The sequence below is a fragment of the Varanus komodoensis genome, unplaced genomic scaffold (genome assembly GCF_004798865.1).
Source record: "Varanus komodoensis strain SLA01 unplaced genomic scaffold, ASM479886v1 scaffold102, whole genome shotgun sequence".
NCBI lineage: Eukaryota > Metazoa > Chordata > Lepidosauria > Squamata > Varanidae > Varanus > Varanus komodoensis.
Window position 1 is genome coordinate 848,431 of NW_025335279.1, and position 23,521 is coordinate 871,951.

Below are 23,521 nucleotides of genomic sequence, written 5' to 3' on the forward strand. Positions count from 1 at the left end.
GTTGTTACCTGCCCAGAGAACTTTGGCTGTTGACCAGTGCAAAAATGTAATAAATAAACTTGGCTCTGCCAATGGTCTTTGATCAATTGTAATTGAATGTGCATTTATGAATGAATGTTTGTAATATTTTGGAGGGGGTGGTGGATCTATTTACAACATATGCAGGACCCTCCACGAAGCAGGATGAAGCCCCCACTTCAGTGGAGAGGGAAGACCGTGGGCTGCACGGCTCCCTCCACCACACCACACCACACCGCTGCCGCCACCTCCCGTGCGTGTTCCAGGAAGTCCTGCCAGCTGCTCTCCACCATGACATTTGCTGCACTGAGAAGGTGGGAATTCAGCATCAACCCTCGGGAGAGCCACAAGCAGCTGCCTTAGCTTTTCATAGAGCCCGCCAGGCCAAAATGCCTGGCTCTGTGCGGGCCTTTCCTCCCAGAGGGTATCCAAGGTAAATTGCCTGTACAGATAGGAAAGGTTAAGAAAACTGACTTAAAGCAACAGTCTTATTGTAATGTTACATTTTTCAACTCTAATGGAATTACTGCTTTTGTTTGCATTTCAAGGCTGTAACAGTAAAATTCACTCTCAGCAATATTTCTGCAACCAGTTTTGTCCTTTGTCCTTATGATGATTATTATAATAAAAATCCCCATAAACCTAGAAATTCCCTTCTCGTGAAACATGTGTTTTCTGTTTATAACATGGTGGAACTTGGTTACTTTCATAGAGTGGGAAGTAAGATACAAAATGCTGATAACTGCAGCTGACACAGCTATGAAACTTCCATGAGCCCTGTCCTTTTTTGTATCAAGCCACCCCAACTTTACTCCCAGTAAGAAGGGCCAAGACTGTGCTTTGCCCGAGTCATATGCTGAGCCGACAGCAGATTTTTGGTGTGGTGCTGTGCTCTCTAGTGCTTTGGCTGCAGGCTTGAATCCTTGTGGAATGCAGCTGAGGTGAGCCATATTGTTTAAGATCGCATTTTCCTACCTCATGGAGTCACTTTAGGCCTTCTTTTACTAGTAACTAAATAACCAATCTCCCATCATATGGGTTGGGGTAGCTCTTACTTTGAGTAAGAGTGACCTGGTTTGCAAAACGTGAGACACTCCATGGGCAACATTGATTGCTATGTTGTTTGAACCCAGCCGGTATTCGCTGTGGTGGCTTGCTTCTTTTCCAGAGTCTCCCTAAGAAGCCATGCTGCATTCTAGGGGTTATTTTACTCATGGATGACAGCTGACTTTTGTGACCTCTCTTTTGACAGCCACTGACAGCCCCTTCCAAGTGTCCAAGTGGCTGGCAGAAACTTTTTCTTTTTTCCCCTAAAGAGTTTGCTCACATTTCCATCTTCTCAGTTGCATGTCTACAGGGAATTGAAGCCTCAGCTGGAGAAATGTCTGGAAGTGCCTGCTGCCAAGGTGCAGTATGTAGCAACCCTAAACATTGCCCAGAAGGGGCTCCAACTCTCCACTCCCACCTCCTTTCTCTCACAGCTGTCAAAATATGAGCTATCAAGAGAAACCAAATGCAGAATGAATCACTGCAGGTGAAAAGGATTGGGGGGGGGAGGGGGATTTGCACTTCTTTGCATAAAGATCCTTTTTTTCTCCCCATCCCAGTTAGTAGCCATCTTAAGCACCATCTGCATTTTGTTCCAAACCTGTGAGTGCTTGTGCAAGTGCAAATATGCACCCTCCTTTTTGTAGGGAAAATTACTCTTGACAGCTAGTTGTTAAAACTCCGAGTCCCTTTAAAGGGGACTCTGACTAGGCAATGTTTTTTTTAAAAATGGGATATATACAACCATATGTATATTGCTGGGGTGGCGGTTGGGATGATGTGTGAACCTGCCTGGTGAAACCTTCAAATAAACTTAAGCAGCTGTCAGAGTCAGACACAGGTGCCTGCCCTCTCTGAATGAAGCCACACTTGCTGGCACCCTAAGCATTAAGCCCCTGCTCCCTTTGAAACAGCAAGATGTTTCCCTTAAGGAAGCTGTCTCACAGCAGGGGAAAGGTGACAGACGCATAACTGTGTTGCACCCCTGCTCATCTTCCCCGAATTTAAACCGCATAAACTGCAAAGCTTTGCACCGGCTAGGGAAGTCTGCCCCGTGTGACTGAATATGTTATTGCAGGCTTCAACGATATGGTCGATTTAGAATTAATTAGCATCACTTGATTCATGAAAAAACAAAAGAAGGTGTGCCCTAGGGTTCCCTTAGCATGCAGGCCAAGTTTCAGGTGTCTAGGTTTCACAGTGTCCTATTCTGAGTGGGATGGTGTAAACTGGTGTCCTGCAATGGAGGGGGTGAGAGAGGGCGGACCTGAGTGCCTTCTTGGTCACTTCCAACTCTACTGTTCTAGGATTCTATACTTTGCCTACAAACCATCAAAAAGATGTCCCGTTCCAATGAAACTCGTGTTATTTTGCCATGGTTTTTCTAGCTGCCTGCTCAGGTGCCCTAGTTTTTCCTGCAGCATCAGAGTCTCCATCTTTAGGACTGAATGTTGTGGGCTTTTGTCTCCCACCCGCAAAGGATTTAGCGCAGTTGATCAGTGCTAAAGCCCACCACAAATCCAAAGATCTGCCTACCGTGCACATCAGTTCCCAGAGTGAAAGAAAATGGAGGAAGATTAGTCTAGGAGGGGCTTTGAAATAAGACTTGTTCAGGCATGGCGAGGAATCAACGCCCCCTCCCAGCTTCTTTTTGTTCTGCTTCTCATAATCTATGAGGCTGACTCTTCCTAGGTTTTGCTTTATTTTCTTCCCACTGGCAGGCTTCCAAGCAATCCGCCCCCCTCGGGGGCAGAGCCTTGGGTCGGTAATTGTTAGCAGGAAAACCAAACAGTCCCTCCCTACAGCCCTGGTACTGAATTGCAAAATCCCCTTGCAGCCCCAGGCAGAAGGCGAAGCAAGTCCGGGCTGCACGGACGTGGCCCAGAGATGTCTTCTGGAAAGTGGGTGCCTCTCTGGCTAATATGGATGGGGACTCTGGTAGCCCTGAGCCAGCAAGCGCCAAGGTGAATATGTTGGGCAGGGGTGGACTAGCTGGACTAGATCCTGTTTTTCCTTCAAGTCAGCCTACCTCAACATGATGCCTTTCTGATATTTTGGATTTAAGCTCTCATCAGCCCAAGCCAACATCACCAGTGGCTGAAGCTGATGAGAATTGTAGCCCAAAACATCTAGAGAGCACAAAGTTGAAGAAAACTGATCTAAGTAATAGCTGCTTTAAAAAAGACAAGACAGAAAAAGGAGGGCCTCAGTGCTTCTAGGAACTATATAGCAAACAGAAGTTCAACAGGTGAAGCTTTCTGCATCATTATACTGTCTTATTGCATAAACCTTTACCTGCTCTATTTCTGCCTGGTGCTGATGGCTTCTTAAAGATGCCTTCTCCAACCCAGCATGCTTCAGATATGTCAGGATGACAACTCCTGTCAGCCCCGGGCAGCATGGAAATGCTGGCTCTGGCTGATGGGAGCTATCAGCTTGACATAAATGGAGACTGCCTGATTTGGGAAGGCAGCATTAAGGCATCCACATGCAGTGGGCTACTCAATAAGACCATGTTCTGATGTTAGTTGATTTAGTTGTGCGATGGTGTTACTAGGCTGCTTTTGTACCTTAAAAGAAAAACAGCTACAAGAATTAGCACATATTGTCCCTTTCCTTCTCTCTCTTTAATATTGTGCATTGTTTTATTTAATAATGTCTAGCACCATGCAGAATTTATTTTTTAAAATGTTGAACAGCAAGGAGGTGAGATAATTAAACTGTACTAGGATGTTTAGCAAATGGCAAGGAAACTATTCCACATTTTCAAATGTGTCTAATATTGTTTCAGTTATTTAATGCACTATTAACCATTTTTGGCTAACCATGCAGTGTTGACATGATGTGAAGTGCAACCCTACACATATTAACTCAGAGGTTAGCCTGATTGAGTTTAATGGGATTTACTCTTGAGTAAGTAAATGGCTGCAATCTTCTGAGCCCCATTTAATGCAGCGAGGCTGAGTATGGAGCATGGGAATGTGACACTTGTTCATGATTTTGTGTTAGCTTTTTGGAAAGTCCCCGGATATGCAATATATTGCTTTTTCTTAATGGCTGAGACCTGCCAGGATTAAGAGACCAGCAAGTGGTTACAAAGTGATTTACACGGCATAAACCATGCAATTCTATACTTATCTATTTAGAAGTAAGAGCGTTTGAAGGTACTTACTCCCAGGTAAGTATGTTTAGGATTGCAGCTTGCTTGGTACAATGAAATTGGAGATCATGACTGAACTGCATAGTAGAGTACCTGTAAATGTCTATGTGGAGTTTTTGCAGCTATGTGGTGAATTCCAGCACACACACATTCTTTCACAATCAACTCATTTATGCAACATTGGAAATTCCAGAATTGCACTCAGTATTAAGGGCCAGTGTAGACAGAAGAACAGACCAGGAAATTCTGCCCTGGAGACTGCTGCCAACAACAACACTGTGAAAGAAAAGAAATGTATTATTTCCTTATGCATGCACTGACCTGTTTTTAAAAAATAATTTAAAGGAGTGATAGAAATGAACTGTACTCACAACAAAACAGGATTCAGTAGATTAAGATTAAAGTCCTATGTACAGACTTACTTGGAAGTAAGCCACATTAAACTCAATACAGTTTACCTCTTGAGTAACACATAATTAGGATTGCACTATAAGATACCTTGCTAGTTCTAACATTATCTTTCCAATACATCCCTTCTGATGCAGGTAGCCAGGTGTGTCACAACCAGGGAACTAGAGGTCAACTTTGCCTGTTTTTATCTCCCCCACCTCACATCCTCTGATATTCATTTGAAATTTCACCTTTTCCCTGGAACTGCACATTTGTACCAGGATGGACTTTTTTTTAAAAGCCCAGCTCTGTTCCATTCTCCCCATCAGAGAACCAGCATTCTGTTTTCCACACCCTTGCACAGTCAGTGACCATTCTGTGCCCACTGAATATGTTCAGACCTTACTAGGCTGCTGTGGGAATTGTTCCCCTGCCCAATTTCTCCTTGGGGTTCCCTGTTGATACCACTCTTGGGTGTGGATGTGCCATTTGACTGTATAAAACAATGGCATTCCCTGTTGAAAACTGGAATTTATGTGATTATGTTCTCTTTGACTCTAGTCTTAGTTGTGCTTAGAGCACAAACTTAGTCACTGCACTGGAAAGATATTGTAGAGTTTGAAAAGGACAACTAAATAATGATCAACAGGCTGGACTAACTCCCCTTTGAGGAAAGGTTAAAATATCTGGGATAGTTTAGCTTAGAAAAAAGGAGAGTGAGGGGAGACATGAATACATTTTTCTCCCTCTCTTATAACACCAGACATCAAAGGGGTTATTTCATGACGATTAATGTTGGCAGGTTCTGGACAAATAAAAGAACTTCTTTGTATTGTGCAAAATTCAACTATAGAATTCACTTGCACAAATGTAATGATGACCATCAATTTAGATAGCTTTTAAAGGGGATTGCCCCAATTCATAGAAAACAAGACTACACATCTGATGGCTATAGGTTGCCACCAGTATCATAAGCGGTGTACCTTTGCACATTAGTTGCTGAGCAACATGGGTAGGATGGTGCTGATACATTCATGTCCTGCTTGTGAGACCCTGTGAGCAGCTGGTCAGCCAGAATTGAATCCTGGACTAGATGGAATCCTTGGTCCAGTCTAACACAGCTCTTAAGTTCTTACCCATTGAAATCAATAGGACTAGTTAGTCATGATTATCTACAGTCTAATTCAGGGCTAGGTCATCTGTAGTCCACAAATCCCATCAGCCTTAAGAAGTATAGCAAATGGTGAGGGATGATGGGATCTACAGGCCAAGCCATCTGGAGGGCCACAAGTTGCCCACTCATGGTCTAATTAATTTCCTTGTATGCATGATTAAATTTGGATCCAGTCCTTTTTATCCAGAATTTCAAGATGTCCTGGACTGAACTTTCCTCCTTAAATTTGTTCTGATCAGTCCTCTTGAGCAAATATAACCTCCAGTGCTACTAAACTGGGCAAAAAACAAACAAGCACCTTCCCTGACAACCCACTATTTCAGGGCTGACTCCATGGCTCCCAGGGCCTTTGGGCAAGACACCTCCCATGGGCCCCCAGCTTCCATGAGTAGACCTTCTCACCACTGTGGTCTCCATCCGCTTGCGCAGCTCCTAATTCTCATCATCCTTTCTCCTGCCTGCTCTCGCTTGCATGGCAGGCAGAGAGCCAGGGAGCAAAGATCTCAGGGCATCTCACCCAATATCGCCTGGCCAGAGTGAGAGGCAAGTGAAGAAACAGGGTGCAAGCCCAGCAGGCTTTTGCTGGGTCTCAGAGGACTATCCCAGTTCCTCTCCCTGCCTGGTCACCTTTCCACACACATGAACCAGCTTTATTAACCAAAACATGGCTGCCAGCTGTAGATGATGGCCCAGCACTTGCTAAATACCCCTTCCTTTTCAACCTGCTAGAAACTGGGTGGTTGCCATGCAAGATGGCAGTGGGCCCCTGAGGCCTACAAACCACACTAGTCGGGGGGGGGAGTGCTTGGTGGGCTGTGTTTTGGTTTGGTGGGTCACAACATTCATCATATTTTTCTTCTGAAAAGAGGTATAGAAATAATGGAACGGAGAAATGAAAATATATTTCCCATTTGTGTTATTGGCCTCCTTATAGGAGGGAGATGGGGACATAAGAAATAGGCCTGTACTGTACAGATCTTTACTCTGACTGGAAGTCTCTAAGTCAGGTTTCCCTGACTTGGTGCTCTTCAGTTGTTTTGGACTTCAAATTCCATCAGCCCCAGCCATCACAGCCAATAGGAAGGAATGCCAGGAGTTATAATTGTTACTGAATTGCATTTATACCCTGCCATTTTGCCTCTTGTGGTGAAGTCAAGGCAGCTTTCATAGTCCTCCTACTTTATCCTCACAGAAATCCTGTGAGGTAGATCAGATTGAGAATCAGTGACAAAGTCACCCAGCAAGCTTCATGAAGACTAGAACCAGGATGTCTGGGGCCCAGTACAACACTCTTGAGGTAGCAAGCCTAGGGAAGGCTGCAGTAAACTTTTAGGAAGGGGTTTTTTCCCACATGCGTTGCAAGGGAGAAATAGATATTTTGCTACTTGATTCAGCAAATGGTGCCACTGCCTCTCATCAAAGTGCCCAGTACTGGCAGCCAATCAAGTTATTTTGGTATCTATGGCAAAAAAATCAAATATCTCTCCCTGCTCTGTGGTAGTGAAAATACAATAATTATGTGCTCTGCATACCCTCCTTATGGCTTAGGCCAGAGTTGTTTAACATGAATTAAAAATCTAGCTGTTTGAGCATTACAACATCGAACTCTCTGGAGCATGATGCCCAAAACCATCTGCCTAAAATGGTGGCCTTGTTCTGCCTAATGATGGGGCAGTCCTCTCCAGCAGTCTGCATGTGAAACAGAGTGATCTACCACTGGAGTGGGGAGTATGTGTTTTCAATGGAGTGCTGGGTGGAATTGGAGCCAGCAAAAAAGATGGTTGGGCAGCTGTCAAGGGCCCGCATCTCAGCAAAGGGCCACTGCTGAGAGCCCCTGAGCTTGCTCCTCCGCCTCCTCCCCCTTGTACCCGGCTTCTTCTCCAGCCTCTTGCTCCGGCCCAGACAATGGCAGTGGTGGTGAGGAGGTGCAGCACTTGCCATGGTCTGGCTGCTCAGCTGAATAAGCAAGTGGGAGCAAGAGCAGCTGGTGAGGAGGTAGATGGAGAGAGAGAGGGAGCCTTTGAGGGTGGCCTGCTGCAGGGCCTCCAAGAACCCGGAGCCAGCCCTGTCCAGAAGCACAGGGAGCTGCTTACACTGAACAAGGTCTGTGGTTCAATGGTTCAAGTGGCAGCAGCATTCCAACAGCAGCAGGAATGTTTCCTGTCCCAGCAGGAGATGCCGGGAATCACACCTAGGACTGAGCCATGGCCCCTTCCTGGTCATTGTGATTATGAAGGGACAATTTGTGCTAGTAGAGAGTTCAGACAGCAAGTTTTTTATTAATGTCTGGAAACAAAACAAGTCTTTTGTTCTCTTTCTATCATTTTTTCTTCTCTAAGGTTGCAAAATCTCTAAGGTTGAATCAGTATCAGAACTGGCCTGGTGGTGACTGTGGGCTTAACCATAAGTTGTCTCTGTTTTTTCCCGCTTCACAGGCTGCTCATGGTGGCACCCAGTGTGGTGACAGTGGGGACTGAGGTGGGGGTCGTACTTCAAGTTGAGGGAGCCCCATCTGGGCTCTCGGGCACAGTTTTTTTCCGGAACCAGAATTCCATGGTGAAATGCTCTCAGGAGGTGCCATTCAGTCTTCAGAGCAGTGGCTTCATACAAAAAGTAACCTTGAAGGTACGTGTGACAAGGGTCTTTGTACTTCCACCCCTGCAAGGCAGGACCTGGCTGTATGACAGGCTTAGTTGACTCTTCAGGAAGATTCCATTGTCATCCATGTTAGTAGCCTTTGGCTTGAACACACAGACAATTCAGATTTACGATATGCACTCATGGAGGGGCAGAGCCCCATTTACAGGGCCTGTTTTAAAGCAGGGGTGCAGAACTTTAGGTCTGGCGGTCAAATCTGGGCTTGCAGAGCTCCCCAGATGGGTACATCCCCTTTTTCCTGATCACTGGCTCATCTGAAAGCTTCCAGTGCCTCCAATATGATGGCATGTTGGCCCCACAGTTTTGCCTTCCTTCTAACCATTTCTAGAATATGGACTTCAGAAGCTTATCCAGAATGGAATTTGACCAGACTGAAAGATGTTCTGTATCCCTGTTCTAAATGCCTTGGAAAACTAGGTTAGCAGGATTGGCAAGCAGCCCAGTGAGTGAGTGTGTCTGATCTCAGGCAGCGCCAAAGAACTAAATCAACTCCAGAGTCCAGCTGGGTGTGTGTATCCAAGATAATGTACATCTGTTCATCTTTAAGATGCCACACAGCTCTGCCTTGAATTCTGAATGAGATAGAATGTTCCTGAGAGGAGTTGAGGGAGGTCTGGGCAACCTCAATTCCTGGCCAACCAAGCCCAAATTGTACCTTTATTTAATTATTAGATTTCTATCCCACCTTTTTCTTTTTTTAAAGAACTCCTCCTGTTCTCAATCATATCCCTGCAAAAACAACCTTGTGAGGTAGGTTGGGTAGATATGACTGGCCCAAAGTCACCCAGTTGGTGCCCAGACTGAGTGGGGACTAGAGCCCAGATACCCTGAGTCCCAGTCCCGTGTTCTTAACCCCTGTGCTACGCTGGCTCTTAGAATGAACAAACCATGGATTGGTTGCCTGCACAGAGCTTGCTTCTCTTCACATCTCTCCTTACCATGTACACATCAATTCCTCCCTCTGGACTTCCAGATTTAGGACAAAATGTTGTTTGAAGAACTATCTGAAGTTTGCCTGCAACCATGCTTCAAAACAAAAGCCTTAACTGGGCTAACAAAAGTGCTGTCTTGGCAGGAGAGACACCAGGGTCGCTCTCACAAATTTGTCTGAAATAATCCGCTGATGCTTGCGAGTCACGGAAAAGCAGACTCATGGCTGATCAGGTGCTGACGGGCAGAAATTAAGCTTTATACTGAGCTGCAATGCAGAACTTGAAGGGGGAACTTGATGGGGAAAAACGGGATGTGCACAGCATGTGGAGAAGAACCTGGGGGACATGAAAAAGGAGAACACTGGTAGGAGACAGTCTGAAGTCCCATTAATTAAAATTGGCTTAACAACTTTTCTTCTGCTTCCGCTTTTCATGTGGATGCTGACAAGGGTATTTATACAGCTGTCAGGCATCCTTCTTCACATGTTTATAGACAAAAATTATCAAGATTAAAAAAATAACGATTATCAAGGGTACAGCTAGGTAGAGATTGGATTTATTGGTTATAGGGCACAATCCTATGCACATTTAGACAGAAAAAAAATTCCTAAAACTCCCAGCATGGCCGTATTTTTTACTGTAATTGAAAAACACAATGGAAATTTCTCTCCTCTCCCTCACCACTGTCATTCTTTGCTTTCCAGCTACTTCTATTGTTCTGATATGTTAGAACAAATCAAAAGGAAACATTCACTTACCAATCCTGATGAAAAAAGAAAGACTGAGCATGTGTTGTTCTACATTTTAAGCTCACTTAAACCACAGCACTATCACGGGTAAAACAGAATTTGCTTCTGCGACCCTGATGCTAAACACAGATTACTCAGGAATAAGTCCCATTTTCTTTTATATGCGCATGCATACACTCACAAGGGCAATATGTTTTTGAAGTCGAACAAGAAAAAGTAGCATCTGTAATTGTCCACATGCCTGACTTTCTGCCCACTGATTATGAAACATTTTTTAAATATAGGGGGAAAAAGATGCTGTGGCAAGCAGTGGCAGTTCTGGTGCGGGTACCCAGCATAGATGCTAAGATGGCTTCTTGCTACTGACCCATCACCTGCTGCTCTTTGGGTCCTTCTTTGTGGGGTGGGTAGGGCCCCAGGCCCAGCTCTAGCTGCGTCACTATTGATACTGCTGCTGCTACTGATTATCCATGCATTTGATGGCATGTAAGGAAATTGTCCTTTTTCCTCCTGGCAACGCTACTGTGAGATCAGTTAGGCTGAGTGAGACAGAATTGTCCAAGACACTTGGTAGCTGAGCCAGGATCCAAATTCAGCTGTCTTCAGTCCAAGGCTCTATTCTTATACCAGAGGCAGACAGACATCTACTTTCTTTCTTTACTGGGACCTGCAGATTTTGTTTTAACTAGCATTCTTTCTTTTGTTTTAATTCTGTTTTCACCTAGAACCCTCAGAATTTTGTCACCAGAATGCTTGGAGTTTGTTTGTTTGTTTTACTAGAACCCTGTAACTGAAGGCTGTTGCAAAAGACTTAAGGCTAGGATTAAAGAATTCTGAGCCCAGAGGTTAGTTCTGAGTTCCAGAAATGAACGGAGCTCACAGTACTTCCACATAAAAATCCACTCTTGGTTATCCCAATCTCTTTCCATTTCAGCAAAACACTAATGTAGGGCTGGAAGGGAGTCAGTGTCTTGTTGCTTTTGCTAAACAATAAGGAGCCAGAAAGGAGCACTTCACCTAGAGATCTACAAGCAGGTCCAAAGCAACTGTTGCACTAGGCCATGTTCACTAGTGAGGTGCAGCCCAGGAACACAGCTGTTCAGGAGAATGTTTCCACTGAGCTGCCACTCCAGCCCTTCCAGGTTTCCCTGTTCCTTCTGAGCTTAGCTGAATTCCTCATAATAACTGGGGAAGAAATGGATTTTTTCTAGCAATATTGTTCACTGTTATAATACAGAGAGGCTTGGTTTGGTTTGGAACGGGCAATTAAGATCTGGTCACTTTACAAAAGCCCATGTCCTTGTGAAGAGGAAAGCTGCCAGAATTGTTTTGTTGAGATGAATCAATGCAGCAGCCTGAATTTTTGGACTCTTCTTTTGGGGGCAGAGAAGTGGGTATGGCAAAAGTCATGATGAGCACCTGCGCTTTGCAATATAGCATTTCATCACTGACCATGCTGTTTGGCTCTTTTAAGGTGGCCTTCACCATGGAAGCTCCAGATTTAGGAAAACACACATTTTGAAATGTTGATATTGAATTATTAGTATAATCTATAGTATTGTAATTGCTGCTGCTGTTGTTACTCACCTTATTTTCATTTCATATAACCAGGGTCTGGGAAAATAGAAAGATGATGCTTTATCTAATGGGCTCTTTTTGGGTATATCAGAAGGTGCTCAAATTATTCTTCCTTGGCCGTACTATTTCAGTCTACTAATGGGAAGATCGCATCACTGAATCCTCCTCTGTAACAAGAGATTTCTGGGCTGGAAGAACGATTCTTCTAAGCTGGACATGTCCCTTACATTGTGTCATCCAGGAACATTTCTTGACGTTAAAGCATTCAGCCATGCGAGTGCCATCCAGTGGGGGTCAGTCCAGGACACCTGATCACTTTGCTTGCTCTTTGCCTCGAGAGGTCTTTGTCACCCTTCAGTGTTGCCACTTTCTTACTGCTGCAGGTGACGCATGAGCTTTTTGTCCAGTGTGCTTTGAGTAAACAGCGACGAAACCATTACATCCAGCTTGTTGCTCACAGTACCCAGCTCCCCAGCTCCAATGGTATTCAGACCCTCGACCTGCGCTGGAGTTCCCGGCGTGGGTACCTCTTTGTGCAGACGGACAAGCCGATCTATACCCCTCGGCAAAAGGGTGAGTTCAGCTTTAGCCTCCTTCCTAGTCCAATTGTATTGTCCTGTTTATTTTAATGGTTGCTTTCCTTCATTCATTCATGAAGAAAGGTTACAATATGTGGGACTGTTTAACTGAGAAAAAAGTCAAGTAGGATGGAGACATGTTAGAATTGTACAAAATTACGCATGGCGTGAAGAAAGTGTTTCTTCCTTTCTCTTAATATTAGAATCCTATAATTTGTGGGAGATTCAAGACAAATTGAAGGAAGGACTTCTTCACAGGTCGAATTCACATCGAATTCACTTCCACGAGACATACTGATAGCTGCCAGTTTTGACAGATTTAAAAGGATATTGGACAGATTCATGAAGGAGAAGGCTATTAATGCCTACTAGTCCTGATGGCTATACTCTGCCCCTGGTATCAGAGGCAGTGCACCCACAAACACCAGTTCCTGTTGCGCTCATGACCTGCTTGTTGGTTTCCCATGGTCAGCTGGCCAGCCACTGCAATGGCCAGGGGAAGACCTTTTTATTTAAAAGTTATTTTAACTGTTAATTTATTATTATTGTATTTATAGATTTTAATATATAGCCGAGATGGTACCAGTTTTTAAATTATTGATTGTATTTTTATGTATGTTGTGAGCCGCCCCAAGGCTTTGTTGCGATGGGGGCGGCATAGAAATGTTTTAAATAAATAAATAAATAAATACTGGATTAGATGGGCCCTTGAGCATGGCTTTTTTTAGTTAGAGGCTATAATGATATACAGAGAATCTGTCTCTCTCTCACACACACATGTGCACATGCAATCCAGGAGCCCTTGGTTTTTCTCTCATACTCACATCCGGTTTCTTCTAGTGAATTTCCGAGTCTTTGTCCTGGATGACAAATTGCGGCCGAGCGCTGAATCAGTCACCATCACTATTCAGGTAATTAGGAACTTGTCCAGGTTCAGAAAAAGGAAGCTCTGGTTGGAGTGTGGCGGTGGGGAAACTTGCTTATGTGAACATCAACACGTTTTTAAAAATCCACCACCTGTTCGTCTTTCTGACTTTTGGTTTTCACCAGAACCCCCGTGGTGTTCAGGTCCGGAAAGCTGAGCTCATGCCAGTCCATTTTGTGATAAAGGATCACCTATCAATCCCTGATATCTCTGAGTAAGTCTGACCAACACTATAACCAGGTCCAGCCCAACTAAGCAGGTAGTGTACAGCAGCCCTTAATATTTTGGTGCCCTGCAGATGCAAGGCACCACAGCACTCATTGCTCCTCGCCAGTCACGCTCTCTATGAAAGGCTTGTATAAGCAACAGCCTAGGAAGGCAACATTCCAGGGGCTCCTGCATGAATGCCACTACTATCCTTTCATTCTGTACAAACAAATGGATCCAAAGTCGCCCCTTGTCACACCATACAGCGAAAGGGGGGTTAAAGAAGAACTGGAAGGCTATTTTGCAGGAGTTGGTTCCAAAACTGCCTCTTCCTTCCCTCAAGGCAACATCCATCCCGAACCACCCAAACAAACAACAGACTGAGATAGGGAGGTTAAAGGCCTCCAATGCCTTTAACAGCTGCAAGGCACACATGATGGGGTTGAAAGGTGCAGCAATGCTTGTTGGAGTTTTGCACTTTGCTTCTGGCTCAGGAACTCTGATCAAAAGAAAAGAGAAAGAGTGCTGACACCAAATATAAAGAATATAATTTGTTTAAAACCTGAGCGTTCCAAATTTTTCCAAATGTTTGGAAGCTCAATCTGGGATTTCAGTAATTGCTTCACATTTTCCAGGGATTAAACCAGAGGGTGGATTGTAAATTTAAGGCATGGTTGCCACTTACTCAGAAAAAACATCCCGGCCTGCTCCTGTGTTTCCAATAGTCACTTAATATGCAAAAGTTAACGTTGGAGGTGTTTGAAAATGGTTTATGCCTACTGTTGCTATTAAAGGCAGAAAAAGCAGGGGCTCTAATGTCAGACTAAAACCAGGGAGCAAAGGCCGACTCTAGGATAGTCAAAGGCTTGCATCCATCCACTAGACCTCTTTGATTCTGTTTTTCTTTGAGCAATAGACCTCTATGGAGCATGGTCACAAACTGCCTTTGAAAATCCCCTGAGGTCCAAATGTGCTTTCCATGGAGCTGTCTTCAACTCCCAACATCTTTAGCTAGCTTGGCTGAGGCATGCTGGGAACTTTAGTCCAGCACATCTGGAGGGCACCACATTAGGGAAGACTGCCATACATCACAGGGTGGGGAGAGCCTGTTGAGGATGCACAATTTCAGACATGCAGACGTCACTGAGTGGTTCTTTGGATCCTGGTCCCCTTTGCATCAGCTCACCATTTCTCCTGCTCTTTTTGTCTTGCTGCTTCCCTCCCAGGCCTGGCATTTGGCGCATTACAGCCGCGTTTGTCAACGCACTGGGCTCCAACACAACAACAGAGTTCGAGGTGAAAAAATATGGTATGTTTCTGTGATGATGGCATATTTTCTTACTTTGACAGATGCTCAGAGCTTCTAAGAGCTGTGTGGCAGGTTGCAATTTAAGAAGGTGCAAACGTTGACTGCATCCTGGAATTGCAGTTATTTTTTTAATTAAAGCAAGTCGTTTCCTGAGAAAGCAATCGATTCTTACTGTCTCTGGTTAGACTTATGAGGCATAAAGCAGTATGGCTCAGGTGTTTAAAACAAAAGTCTCTGAGTATTGCTGAATAGATAGTAATGGCCTGGTTTAGTATAATGCAGCTTCACAAAGCTAGCTCCAGCGGGTGGTGAGGCTGGGCATATGTCAGGGCCCCACGTGTAGCCGCATCACTTTTCATCACAGAGCTACCAGAAGGGGATAAGTGGCATCTCACCTGGCTGCAGCAGAAGGAAAGGAGAGAGAATGAGGCCCACCCAAGTGGCAGGCATGAGAGACAGGACTTTTCAGTGGTCCCCCAGCTGCAGCATCTCTACCATGCTTCCTATTAAATATCCCTGACACTGAGATGATTCAAGCCAACTTGAGCAGATCATGTTCCACATGCCTGGGGCTATCACAGATGAGACCCTGCTCCCAGCTCTAGCACACAATGATCATTTTGTTCCCTGCTTGGGATTCCCTAGACTTTCCAGAAGTTCTTTAGTGGCTGCACACAGTATTTCTATGGGAATAATAAGGGAAACTGTACCTGTCAAACTTCCACTTATCTGCATCTTTCATTTAGTGCTCCCCCATTTTGACGTGAAAATTGTTCCAGAACAGAAATATATTTTGGTCTCTGAACAGCAGGACTCTGACTTGAAAATTGACATTCAGGCTAAGTAAGTTGTTCTCAGGCTGCTATTCATGATAAAATTAATGAATTAAAATGTTTTGCACCCCACCTTGCAAGTACTTTGATGTGACTCCAAAATGAAACAATTGATGCCTTCCCCAAGGCATTACACGGGGGTGTAAAGCTAGACCCTACCCCATTCCTAGCAAGCAAAGCCACTGCTGTCGGGGGGATGCTGGGAGGCACAATGTTTGGAGGGCATCTGAGTAGGAAAGGGGCAAATACAGAAACCAATAATGCAGGTAAGTTAAAACCCAGCATTTATTCAGGGAGCACGCACAACAATACCTTTCCCAAAAGGGGAAGATTTGTGGTGATAGGTGCCTAAAGCGAACTGGTGAAGGAGCATGCTCAGCCCCACCCTCCTTCTCAATCAAACTCCCAAACTTCCGACTCAAGGGCAGTGTCGTCCTGGGGAGGAGAGTCTCCTGTATCCATGGATGCTCTCCACATGGTTGAAAGCACAGGCCACATGCCCTTTGGTCTAAGCAAAGGGATTTGCACCTTTAGCACATGGATCCATTTCATATTTTGCAGCAGTACTTGCCCTGGAGTTGCAGAATCACTGAGCAGGCTAGAAGCTGAGGTGTCCCTGAGTATGATTTCATAACGGTGGAGGTGGGGAGATATGGAGTTTTTTAAACCAAGTTTTGTGTTGTATTTTTAAGGTTTTAATCTTTCAGGAACAGCTCTCAGAGAGCTTTAATTGGGCCAAATAAAAATGTTGTTGCCATTGCTGTTGTAAGAAACTACCCCTTAGCTAACCATTTGATTTCTGCCTGGCTTCCACTCCCTCTTCACCAACAGATTTTTCTATGGGAAGGGGGTCACCAGCACAGCTTACGTGCGTTTTGGCATCATTGATGATAACGGGAAGAAAATCTTTATTTCAGGACTGGAGCAACAAGTCTTGGTAAAAGAACTCAGGCTTTCATTGTTTTCCATTGTTGTTAATGTTTTCTTCTTTGTCATAAAGGCTTTATTTGTAAGCTATGGGCCATGTGGGAGACCATAATGTTTAAGGGAGCTGTCCTGGCCATTGTGTCCTTGATGCTGCTCAGCCTGCACATGAGAAGGCTTGTAAATCTGGCAAGTCGTAAGGCTTGTATCCAGTGCAGCATGGCAGAAGTGGCAGGAGAGATCTTCACCTTGCCCCACACCTCTTGCTGAAGCAGAGGCCCACAGCTGCTTGCAAAAAGGCACTTTCTGCTTCTTGGGGTCAGTAGGTATGGCTGAGTGGCACTTCAGGGCCACTCCAGGCCAACCGTAACACCTGGCAGTTTCAATCTGCTCCCCTCCCTGCCCCTTGAAAGACCCATTTGACCCTCTCCCTGGGAGTAACCTAGGAGAGGCGGCTGGCAAAATTCTTTCTGTGCCAGCTGCTTGGGGGGTGGGCAGGAGGTGTGGGGTGCGGATTCCCAGCCCCTAGATCAGAGTGCTGTCTCCGGTCTCAGATCTGAGACTCCAGATTGTCCTGTGCTCCCTGCTATGATGTCTATGGGTCATAGGATTGCTCTCTAAATAAATCAAATAAAACCCCAGCAGGAGAATTAAAAAGGCTCTAGCAGCCACAGAAGTGTGGGTAGGGACTGACTGAATGTGGTGGGCAGGGAATAGGGAGCCATATGGGAAGTGGATAAAATGGAGTATGTATGGAGGAGGCATGGCTGGCTGGAGCCACGACCAGGAGTTGCAACCATTTGTTCCAGATCCCACTTGTCTCTTTTGGTATTCTGTTTTGGCCAGTTTATCTCTTAACTGGGGACATCACAAATCAGGCCCAAACAAAGAAATAGCCAGCCGCTACCAGCACCCGTTTCCACAGCTGACCCAACCATTAAACACAGTGAGGCAGCTGCTTTAGGCAGCAGATCCGGCTGCCATGCACAGCAGCAAAACGTAGGGCATTTTATATGTGTTCCTGTTGTGTTTTTGCTGCCAGGAATGGGAAGAGGTGCATTTGGGACTTCTCTCTCGCATACTAGAAATAACCTAACTGATCTTGGGTGCTGAGCACCTTGACCTGGATGGATGGAAGCCTCTTCTGTCTCAGGGACAAAAAGGCCTTGGGTCAGCAGTACCCTTTCCCAGCACCTCCTAAGTCCCCAAATCTGATGGATAGATTAGGTGCTCTGTTTTTGGGATCTCCTAACACTATACACACTACTCCCCCTGTTCTCCTGCTTTTTGTTTCTTAATATATTTTTTTTACTTTATTGTTTTAATTGGGATGTTGGCATTCTACAAAATGAAGTTCTGCCCTCCAGTGCCATCTCTACATTCAAAAGAGTGGCTTTGCATTTTGCAGCTTCAGCCCTACTTCTGCCTTGTGTTTAGGTTCCTGGACACATTTCTTTTCTCACTGTTGGCCTTCTGGGAAATCAGTGTTTTGTCACTAGTTGTGCCCACCATGGCAGCCGTTTTGTGGAAGGGCAAGCCCTTCGTAGCAACCCTTCAGTAAGAGCACAATTCCAAAAGTGCCCACTGGCCCAAAAAGGCCTGGGGACGCCTGCAGTTGCTTGCCTCTCTTACACCTCCCCCACAACTTTTCTGCCCTCGCTCTGAAGCCGTCCTTATTTCAAGACCCAGGGGAAATGTGCTTGCAGCCCACCTTAATATTTATCCTGTATTTTATATCTTGACAATATATGCACCATCTGAGGCCTTCCTCCGAATGCCACCTTGCAGGGAGGCTCTGCTAGTGGCATCAAGGAGGACGTCCTTTTCAGTTATTATAGATGGTCCTCACCCCAAGGCTTACCAAGTGCCTCCTTTGCTGCCTTCTCAGCACTATGTTAAGACTGCTCTCTCTGCTGAAGCATTTAATGGATTTAACTAGTATGGGAGAGCAGGGGTTATGTCAGCTTTTTTTCCCTTCTGAATTGAACTTGTCTTAGTTGCTCAAATTGTTTTAAATTCTATTTTAAATGTTGCACTGCAATTTATTGCTGTTTTATTATGTTTCTGTTTTGTATGTTATTACTGTCAACCTCCCAGAGAGTCTTGGCTGTTGGGCAGGATAGAAATAAATAAATATTTCCCTCTACCTCCACCCCAATTCCATTCTTACCAGGTAACTGAAGGCCTTGGTTCACTGACCCTAAAGTGCAGCCTTCTTTCTGAGAAATTAGGGCGCTCTCTGCAGGACCTGGTTGGAACAACGCTCTACATCGCAGCGACAGTCATAGAGACAGCAAGTAAGTTTGGAAATGGGAACTCCACTTCGAGCATGTCCAACACTAATGCTTAACCAAAACCACTTTTCTGTTTAATGGTTTAAGGTTGATATTTTTCTTGCCAGGCCTCTCATTCCATTTTTTCCATCCCAAATATGATGTGCTGTCATTTTATTTAAAAGTTATTTTAATTGTTAATTTATTGATTGTATTTATTGGGTTTTTATGTTTGTGCCGAGATGTTTCCGGTTTTTTAAAGTCTAATTATATAATTGTTTATTTATGTTGTAAGCCGCCCCGAGGCTTTTTGCGAATGGGGCGGCATAGAAGTGGTTTAAATAAATAAATAAATAAATAAATATTGTGGAGTGCTCAGCTCTGCACTGAAATTCAGGATGCCTTACAAAATCTTTCTGAATTACCCTTTTTGCTGTGTGGAGTCTGACTGTGGGGCAAATCTGTGCAATGTTGTTTGCTTGAGCTTGTTGAAAGAGAACAGAAGGGAAATGTATTCTGCTGGATGCTTGCAGTATATTTATTTGATTTCTATCCTGCTTTTCCTTGTAACAAACTCAAAGTGGCTTACATCATTCTCTTCCTCCTGCTCTCAGTCTTATAAGTTGGGCTGAGAGTCTGTGATTGGCTCAGAATCACTCAGTTGGCTCCATGACCAAGCAGGGATTAGAACCCAGATCACCTGAGTCCCAGTCCTGTACTCTTAACCACTACCCCACAATGGCTCTCTTACTTGAGTATCCCACTCTTTGTATGTTTGTATCCAAGAGAGGAGTCACATCTGTGTCCTTTTCTTCACTGATTGTTCCTTCATTCCTACAGGTGGAGAGTTGGAGGAGCAAGAACTTTCCTCTGTGAAGTTTGTGTCATCTCCATACACCGTGGACCTGTCCAAAACCAAGCAGCATTTTGTGCCTGGTGCCCCCTTTGATGTGCTGGTGCGTCTGCAGCAGTGCACAGTGTTCTGTGTTGTGTTGTGTTGTGTTGTGACCAGGGATGGGCCTTACTTCATTCTTGTTTACTACTTTTTGCTCCCAGGAGCAGTGGTTTGGGTGAAAGCAGCTGAAGTGAGTTGTAGGCCTGATGGGGCTGTTACACACACAGTTCTTTATCTTAGGCTGTACCTAGACTAGATAGTCCTTCAAATACAGGACTGCCCACTGTGAAAGAAGACAAGTGGCCATCCTATTTTACTTCCTTTGGGGCAATATACATGCATTTGTGGATAAGCCCTTTTGTTTTACTAATCTGTTGTATCTATTCAATGCCTCTTGAAAACACACTTATTCACAAAGCCCTTCCCAGACTTGGGAAGGACTCTGTTCCTTTCCTGTTTTATTGTTATAGTATTCTTATGTTGTTTTAGATGTTCAAGGGCACAATCCTCTGGTCTTTCAGTGTTGTCTTGGGGCCACTGGATGATGCAGAGTCCCAGTACTGAGACCCTGTGAACCTGGAGGAGGAGCTCTGAAGGAAGAGCCCCCCCCCCCCCAGCCAACTGTGGAAAGAAACACAGCAGCTTCCTCCCTGAGGCTGCAAATAGGCCTCAGAGGGAACAAAAAGAGGCTTGTCAACAGCATGGAAGGGAAGAGGCTGGGGCTGTTTGGTTCCTCAGAATCCTTTCCTCCCCATCACTGGTGTTTCATCTAGATGGCGGAAATTGATTTGATTTGTTCCCCACCTTTCTATGAAGGACTGTGCTGTATGTTTCTACCAAGATATTTTGAACATATTAAACAGTGTAATAAATAAAACAATAACATCTTCAATGTGTATATCAGAAGCCATAAGTCATAAACTTTTCTGGGTTGTTTTCCTTTGTTTTCCAGGTGGCTGTTTCACTCCCAGATGGCACACCTGCCCGCCACCTTCCAGTCCACTTCTCAGCTCAGATAACTGGAGGCTCATCTGTTGATGATGCCCAAATGGACACCAATGATAAGGGGCTTGTGATGCAGAGGATCAACATTTCTCCCAGAGCTACATCTATCACCATCACGGTATAGGCCCCATAGGCCTGTTAAAAAGTGGGAAGGGAGAGAATATTTTATTTGGAGGAGGAGGAGGAGGGAGAAAAGGCTTAAGGATTAAGGTAGGGATGCAGAACCTTAGGCCTGGGGTATCTCCAGATGTCCAAGGCCTTTTCTGACTCCATCGTGTTTTCTCCAAATGGTGATCATTTGTGGGTTTCCTGGCTTTTATGCAGTTTTTCCCTATTCTAAAAGTGTTAAAAGTCTCTCCTACGGCTGGCTTACTGGCAAAAAAAAAAAAAAAAACCCATTAAGTGAAACTGCTGGTATTTTTGGCCTCACCCATCATCATGGAATGTGTCCAGTAAAAGCATCTCTCAGATGGATTTTGGCCCTTAAGCTGAAAGAGGTTTTGCACCCCGGACCAAGGAAGTGGGCATTGGCCCTAGAAACAGAGAGGTTCAATGGATTTAAGAGCTCCCTTCACAGAGCATCTTCTCTGCTTCTTCTCCTTCAAGCAATTAGAAGTTCACATCAACTTTTAGTTCTTCCTCATGGTCTTTGTGCATCATCCATAAGGGCTTCTGTGCCTGCACAAGGCTTAGACCAGGAAAAAATTTCAAGAGTGGCAGGAATTTCCAGCCACAGGAAGTGATGGAGGCCGATGGCTTCTGGGTCTAAGGAAGGATTAGATAATCCTTATGGAGGTGGAAGAGGCTGTCCAATAGACATGTTCAAATATGTCATGTAGATGATGGAATAGATTTGTTTTTAGTTGCACCAAAAGGAGGACTCAAACATTGACTGCAAACTGCAAGGAAATAATTTTGTTTGTTAGCTTATTTATTCAAAGTGTTTTTATTCTGCTTTTCAGACAATACTCTCAGAATAGCTCTCCAGGATCAGAAACAGGACTGACAGTAGAGATTCCTTGGCCCATCCTATTCACAAAACATTTCCCAGCATCCCTTGTTCAAAAGCCAGGCTAACTCTTGTTTCAGTGCTGTGTGTGAGAGCCTGCTCACCACTCCCTCCACAAACAGTGCTGCGAGGAGGGGATGGCAAGCATATCGCTTCCATTTTCAGCCATTTGCAACTTGCTGTTTTGTCCAACCTGGTTAATTTTTAACTGTAGCTTTACCTGATCAAGCCAAGATCAGAAACATAGTTTGAAAACCATGTAAGTTTTTAAAACAGGCACGGGGAACATGTGCTATCCAGTTCTTGGCAGACCGAAATTCCCATCGACCCTGACCAGAATAGCAATGGTGAGGGCTGATGGGAATTGAAGACCAGCAACTCAAGCAGATGTCATACATCCTGCAGCTCTGCTTTAAAAGTGTCAAGGTTCATACCAGCACTTTTCTAATTTGAGCCTGGTAACACATTGGTAGCCAGTGGAATGGATGCAGAACTAATGTAATATGAGTAAACTCTCCAGCCCTTACTAGTATTCTAGAATTTGCATTTTCCAGACTGTCTTTAAAGAGTGCAGTTCTTATGCAATTATACGCATGTTCACACAGAAAATAAAGCTCATACAACTCCTAGCACGGCTGGCTGGGGAATGCTGGAAGTTGGACTTTTTCAGTCTAGGGCAGGGGTCCTCAAACTTTCTGAACAGGGGGCCAGTTGACAGATGCCAGTGGTGACCGCGGGCCGCCAAGGCGGTGCTGATGGGGAGGGATGGGCCAGTGTGGGGGTGGGGCACATGCGAGGCGAGGCGGAGATGGGAGAGCGAGGTGCCGGCTTGCTCGCAAGATAATTTTCTCTGATCAGGTCCAAAAGGATCTCCCCGCAAGCAAACCGCCGCTGGGCGAGGCGCTGACTCGAGGAGATCGTTTTCTTCAAGTATTTTCAAGTATTTCCAAAATGACCTCCTCATGAGCAAGCCACATGTGCACCCAGTGAGTGCAAAACCTGTGCGGTGGGCTGGTTAAAAGGGCACGGCGGGCCGGTTCTGGCCCATGGGCCTTAGTTTGAGGACCCATGGTCTAGGGCATGGGTCCTCAAACTACGGCCTGGGGGCTGGATCCAGCCCACCATGCCCATTTGGACCTGCCGTGCCCATGTGTGCGCCCGCCGCCACCCACCTTGCCCCACGCATGGGGAGGCAGCGGTTTGCTTGCTCTGAGAAAACAATCTCCAAGCAAGCCACTGCCTTGTGTGCCTGCCTCGTGGCGCCTGCTTGCTCCCGCCCGCGCCTCGCCTCCTCTCATCGTGTGCGCGCGCCCGCCTGTACCTTGCCTCACCTTGCCTCGCCGCATGCCCCCCCCCCGCCTCAGTGTGCGTGCCCACACGTGCCGCCCCCAACCCCACCCCGGCGGCTCCACCTTTCTGGCCCATGTCCAGCACCAGCAGCTTTCAATTGGCCCCTGGTGAAAAAGTTTGAGGATCCCTGCTCTAGCTTTTCAGTTTAAACATGCATAGGACTAAGCTCTAAACACTGCTGTAAACAAAAAGAATTACAATAGCCTGTTCTGGACATGACCAGCATGTGTCTCTTTGTTACCCACACAGGTAACAGCTGGGACAGAGTCTCCGGCAGAAGTCACCCTGACAGCCAAAGCCATGACTTCTCTGAACAGGAACTACCTGATCATTGAAAGCCCAAAATACCAGGGCTGGAACCCTGGAGATACCATCACCCTGGGGCTGAAAAATGTTGGATCGGATGCCTTTTCCCACTTCTACTACATGGTGAATCTTTGTGGGCGGAGGATGGGACCCCTTCTGTCTGTGATGAATGGGAAAGTAGTCTCTTACTTGCTTTAGGGT

The 23,521-nt window shown here is 45.3% G+C and overlaps 1 protein-coding gene across 1 annotated transcript in view; it reads left to right on the forward strand.

Annotated features, from left to right (window-relative positions):
• Window positions 1–2,912: 2,912 nt before the first annotated feature.
• The window catches only part of LOC123017777 (complement C4-like), a 65,349-nt gene continuing 44,740 nt past the window's right edge, over window positions 2,913–23,521 (forward strand). Inside the window, exons 1-12 of the mRNA XM_044419346.1 lie at window positions 2,913–3,029; window positions 8,225–8,414; window positions 12,090–12,279; window positions 13,125–13,195; window positions 13,335–13,423; window positions 14,643–14,725; window positions 15,472–15,568; window positions 16,390–16,495; window positions 18,656–18,779; window positions 19,596–19,711; window positions 20,603–20,773; window positions 23,264–23,443. Coding sequence (XP_044275281.1) covers window positions 2,953–3,029; window positions 8,225–8,414; window positions 12,090–12,279; window positions 13,125–13,195; window positions 13,335–13,423; window positions 14,643–14,725; window positions 15,472–15,568; window positions 16,390–16,495; window positions 18,656–18,779; window positions 19,596–19,711; window positions 20,603–20,773; window positions 23,264–23,443 — 1,494 coding nt within the window. The 5' untranslated portion in view covers window positions 2,913–2,952. The remainder of the gene's footprint in view (window positions 3,030–8,224; window positions 8,415–12,089; window positions 12,280–13,124; window positions 13,196–13,334; window positions 13,424–14,642; window positions 14,726–15,471; window positions 15,569–16,389; window positions 16,496–18,655; window positions 18,780–19,595; window positions 19,712–20,602; window positions 20,774–23,263; window positions 23,444–23,521) is intronic.